The following is a 5546-nucleotide window of genomic DNA, read 5'->3' as shown; positions in this document are numbered from 1 at the left end:
AGGACTGCATTTAATTCATTGCTCGTTAGGCCCAACCACATACTTTCTTGCTCTTGTAATCTCAGGTAGCACTAGGACTTTACCTTCGATAACTCTCTGCTTCCCAGGTTCCCCTCCCCCTCAATTTTGTTCCTTTGTTTGTTTCTAGTTCTTGGCCAAGTCTCTTTGTTCATTCGCTAACTCATGGCTTGAGTTCTCTCTCCACAGCCAGAGGCAAGGACCGTGGAACACCAGGCTTGCCTTGATGGCAGTCTAGAGAACTGTGTAGAAGTGAGTTGGTTTCTGCATCCGTGATTGAGATTGTCCACCAGGATGACAGAAATCTATTTCATCAGGTGAAAAACCGTAGAAAATCTACTGTGTTAGCTTTCTTCTCGTTGTTCATTTTACTATACGTGAACTCAAATCGATGATGAAAATATTTTTTGAACACTAGAAAATAGAACAGACCTCTGAGATGTGCGTTTCTTTTTTATTCTTGACCTATAATTGGGGTTGTACAATTGAAGATGAAAACTGTCTATGTGTCTGCGCTTGAGAAAAGCCTTTACTTCTCATTGTCTGAGTTTAAAATATTTTTCTACCTCTAGGGGATATTATTACACTAAATTATTAAAAAAAAAAAAATCTCCCAAAGGATCTTTGTTTTAACTGGTTTTTAGAGAAAATTAAACACCATATATTTCTAATATTTTCAGGACGATCATGAAACCAAACTTTAAATACTTTAAATATGATATCCTTTTAAGAAAAAAAAATATTCTCACAGAAACCATTAGCTAGAAACATCTTTATATAAAAATTCAAGATAACTTAAGGGGAATCTTTGAACAAATAAGACTGGCTTAATAATTTTGCTTTAAAAGGTAAATGATGAGCTGCATATAATTTTCTGACCTTATCATCATGTAGTGCAAAGCAAGCATACATTTTATTTTTTAATAGGATTTGGATTTGTTATTTTATGAAGAAGCTAGTTAATCTGGACTGCCTACATTTTTTATACTGATTTACTGTACAGAATATATCATTACTTCCACAGACTGCTCAGGATGGTGAAAATAGAAAACTAGTGATCAATCAAGTTAAATCATAGTTCTGCCAATGTTTTTATATCAACAATAATTTTGATCTGCAGCGTGTCAGCTTAAATAAAAGTTTAACATCTTTAGTTAACTAACCTGAAATAATAGGCAATTTTTAGATAAATAGATAATTTCTAAATAAGAGAGAATACTGAGGCCTAATCATATTAATGAACTTTTCTACTCTGACTTCTTGAAGAAGTTGCAGAAGTGATGTCAGTGGCCTGCAGAAGATTGTACTGTGTATGGTTGGGTGTTTTGCTGGTCTGCCAGCAAATGCCTGCGGACACTAGACAGTCCTCAGGGATGCAACCCCCAGTGTGGTCTGTGAATTAGAAGTCAGTTCATTTGGTTAACAGTGATTTAGAATATTCTAGAAGTAATTGTGGTACAATAAGAGAACTTTATGAAAGTCATGGATATGTTCCTGTTTATCAAGTGAAAAACCAAAAACAGTTTGCTTGGAAATAAAGTGTTCAGTTATTCCAAAATGGAAAAAAAATATATGGCAAAGATAACACTTGAATAAATCAGTTGCAGAAGGTTTTCAGAAAGTATATTTTATTTATCTTAAATGATAATATCTGTAAATAATGGGTTTGAGAAGAGGTAATGAAATGTGTTATATTTTTGTGTAAATTTCTCTTAGTAGATGGGCTTATTAAGATTTTTTTAAAGGTGGTTTATGAGTCCCTTACAATGAGATATTATATTAATACAAAACCAGAATATTTGGCTTTCTCTCTGTTAAAAAAAATCAATTTTGAAGTATTTTGTTTTCTCTTAACAATGCCATTATTTATTTTGCTTGAAATCAGCTCAGGCTACAGAAATTCCGTATCACATCAGAATCATTTCCGGCACTTTGCATTGATTTTGGCATGTCTTTATTATTACAAACAAGCAAACAAAAAACAAAGCAAAGTGGGGTTCTGGGTGGCTCAGTCATTAAGCATCTGCCTTCAGCCCAGGGCCTGATCCCAGCATCCTGGATCGAGCCCCACATGGGGCTCCCTGCTCCACTGGGAAACCTGCTTCTTCCTCTCCCACTTCCCCTGCCTGTGTTCCCTCTCTCGCTGGCTGTCTCTCTCTCTCTCTGTCAAATAAATAAATAAAATCTTTAAAAAAACAAAAAAAGGAAAAACAAAACAAAGTAATAAAGGTTTCTTATTTCTGAAAGAACTAAGTTTTCTTGCAATTGAATGAACTTCTATATTTCATATTGTGTTGTCACTCTAATTCAGTAGGTAGCTACATATTGTTTCTGAGGTCCATGTGACCACACTGCATTCAAGTGTTTGAAAATTTTACTTTGGCAGTAACTAGTCTAGTACCTATGCTTTGGAACCACCTTGCAGAAGGTTCTCGATTGAATTTACCTATGTACTGTAGGCCTCTTGTTTTCCTTTGCTCAAGACCCATGTTGTACTTAGCTGAGCTCAACAAGGATAGAAATATCGTCATGCTAAATTCCACTTCTGCCTGCTTTGATGTCTAAAAATAATGTATAAGTATTTCTTTTCATGTGATGGGTCAAATGGCGTGCCCTGACTTGACATGATATAACCGAAGACAGAAGTTAACGCAATAAGCCATGGAACTTTGTTAAACCTGACATGTGAATTTAAGAGTTTCTATCTGTCACAGAATGACTGACTTCTCTCAATCTTTCTCTTCATTTTGGAGGACTAAGACTTCTTAGACTTATAGATTTTTTTAGAATTTATAAGGATTTTAAAGATTTTTTAAAAATTAAACATTATACACATGTAATTGTGTGTGCGTGTGTTTTTATGTGTTCTTACTCTGTGAAGGATATGAACACACTCTTTCCTGTCATTTTTTTTCTGGGCGGTGGAGTTAATGAATATGGAACTTTAGCCATTCCTTGTCACTACTGGCATATTCACCCAAGACGTCTTTTTTTTTTTTAAACATGGACCCTCCAATGAATGAATTACACTTTTTAGAAATATCCAAATTCCAACAAAGGAAAATCAATGTGCATAATATTTCCATGGATTTTTACCTATTCCCCCTGACAATGTGTCAATGGAAATAATTGAGATGATGATGGCCCATTTCTTTCAGCTCATTACCATCAAATTATTTTCTACAATATTTAGTTTCCTTCCTGAGGATCCCCATAGCAACATTTTAGAAGCAAGCCTTTAGAATTAATTGCTTCATACTCATGCAGTGCAAATCGCTGGCCAGGAGTGGGAGTTGCCTTCTTTATGGAACTGCTGACATTGAGGCTTTCTTGAAAGCTGTTGCTAGACATCTCCAGCCTAAAAAGAGCCAACGCAGTAAGTGTTCTCTCTGCAGGGGAGAGCATGGCAGCTCCCAGGAAGTGGGCCCGAGGGGGGCGAGTCCTTGCTGTCCTGTGTGCTCCCTGACACTAGCTTTCACTTGTATTCAGTTCACCCAAGTGCTTGTGTTGGTTTTCTCATTATTTTAAGCCATATATCCCAAAATAGCTTCTGGCATGCTGTCCTGAGCACAGAAGCTCATAAAAACTCAGCAAGAGAAGTATTGGCTGCATTATTCTTCTCTCTATGACTGAAGCTTTAAAAAAGGAAAAAGAAGAGCCCGAGGTAGAAACTGTGACAAGTCTTGGGGGCTGAAGACCTTAAAAATGAGGCCACATGCCACAAGAATTCGGCTTACTTATCGCCCAGCATCAGAAGGCGCTGATCTGGCCCCCTCTTCCTCGGCACTGCCTGCAGACGTGCAGCCATTTCCCAGTGAGCCTCATGGCAGCCTTCAGGCCTCTGGTGAAGCCCAAGATCATTAAAAAGAGGACCAAGAAGTTCATCCGGCACCACTCAGACCCATATGTCAAAATTAAGCCCAACCAGCCGAAACCCAGAGGCATTGACAATAGGGTGCACAGAAGATTCAAAGGCCAGATCTTGATGCCCAGCATTGGTTACAGGAGTAACAAGGAAACAAAGCACCTGTCGCTCAGTGGCTTCTGGAAGTTCCTAGTCCACAAAGCCATGGAGCTTGAAGTGCTCCTGGTATGCAACAAATCTTATCGTGCAGAGATCACTCACATTGTCTCCTGCAGGAAATGCAAAACTGTGGAAAGAGCAGCCCCGCTGGCTGTCAGAGTCCCCAATCCCAATGCCAGGCTGAGCAGAGAAGAAAGTGAATAGGCAGACAGCTTATGTGCTCCTTGTATTTGGGTTAATAAAACCATAAAATTACCAAAAAAAAAGAAAGAAAAGAAAAAAAAGAAGGCACTGATCTAGGGCAGGCTTTAACCTGATAAAGAGCAGGCCAAGACCCGGAAGTTGAGACATGTGGAATATTAACTCTAACACTATCATTAGCTACCGTGTGATTTCCCTCCATTTAGACTCTTTGGATATTCATTTAGCGATCTGTTAAGAAGAAGGAGGAGGAGGAGGATTGGGAGAGATTTATCTAGAGAAATACATGTAAAAACCTTTAAAACGGTGCTTAGTACTTAATATAGGTGTAATACATACTAATTATTATCATGAAATGCTTTGTAAGTTTTCCGCTTGATTTAAAATTAAATTTTCCATAGCTTCTGAGAAAGTATAAGTTGTCAATATATTTAAGGACCCAAGAGTAATACACATGCAATGACTTAAAAAAATGAGACAAGACTATGCATTTCTGTGCTAAATTGAAAGAGAAACTCAGGGAAATCATTGAGAAGAAAAAGGGAGCTGCTCCCACTTACCTTCCCTCTGCCTTAAAATATCTCAGTATCTCCACTTTTTCTGTCTTCTTTGGCTCCTGCAGGGGCATACAGGACCATTCTCCTTGCCAAACATAGTCATTTCACCTGTGCCCTAAACCCCACGTTCTCCTGCCTTTCTCAAGAATAAAGCTCCAAAATAAACATCTTTCCTCCTTTGCACATCACAACTCTCCCTTTCTCCTTGTTCCTTCCCTCTGAATTAACAGCAACCTCAGATCTCTCTCCTGAGTAACTATATTGATTTAACCCTGCTACCACTAAGCCTGCCACCATTCCCTACAAACCACTTGCTTATTAGTTCTGTTTTGTTTTTAAGAATCTTATGTGCCCAGAATTGAAGTTCAGGCATGAAATTATCATCAATCTCGATAAATCCTTTCTTTTATTTATTTTTTGGTATGTTTTCTTGGGAAAAGTATGTTCTTTCAATGCAACTTTTTATTTCGGTTTTTAAAAATATAGGGGCACCTGGGTGTCTCAGTTGTTAAGCATCTGCCTTCGGCTCAGGGCGTAATCCCGGCATTCTGGGATCGAGCCCCACATCAGGCTCCTCCACTGGGAGCCTGCTTCTCCCTCTCCCACTCCCCCTGCTTGTGTTCCCTCTCTCGCTGGCTGTCTCTCTCTCTGTCAAACAAATAAATAAAAATCTTAAAAAATAATAATAAAATAAAATAAAAAATAAAAATATATAATAAAACCTTGGAAATGCACTATTTTGTATA

The 5546-nt window shown here is 37.9% G+C and overlaps 1 protein-coding gene across 1 annotated transcript; it reads left to right on the top strand.

The window, feature by feature from the left end:
* The first annotated feature begins 3841 nt into the window (after positions 1–3841).
* Positions 3842–4246, top strand: LOC113255496 (60S ribosomal protein L32-like). Its single transcript, XM_057309972.1, has one exon. The coding sequence runs from the start codon at positions 3842–3844 to the stop codon at positions 4244–4246; it is 405 nt and encodes a 134-aa protein (XP_057165955.1).
* Positions 4247–5546: the final 1300 nt, after the last annotated feature.

This window comes from Ursus arctos, unplaced genomic scaffold (genome assembly GCF_023065955.2).
Source record: "Ursus arctos isolate Adak ecotype North America unplaced genomic scaffold, UrsArc2.0 scaffold_11, whole genome shotgun sequence".
NCBI lineage: Eukaryota > Metazoa > Chordata > Mammalia > Carnivora > Ursidae > Ursus > Ursus arctos.
This window is presented reverse-complemented; position numbering and strand designations above follow the sequence as displayed.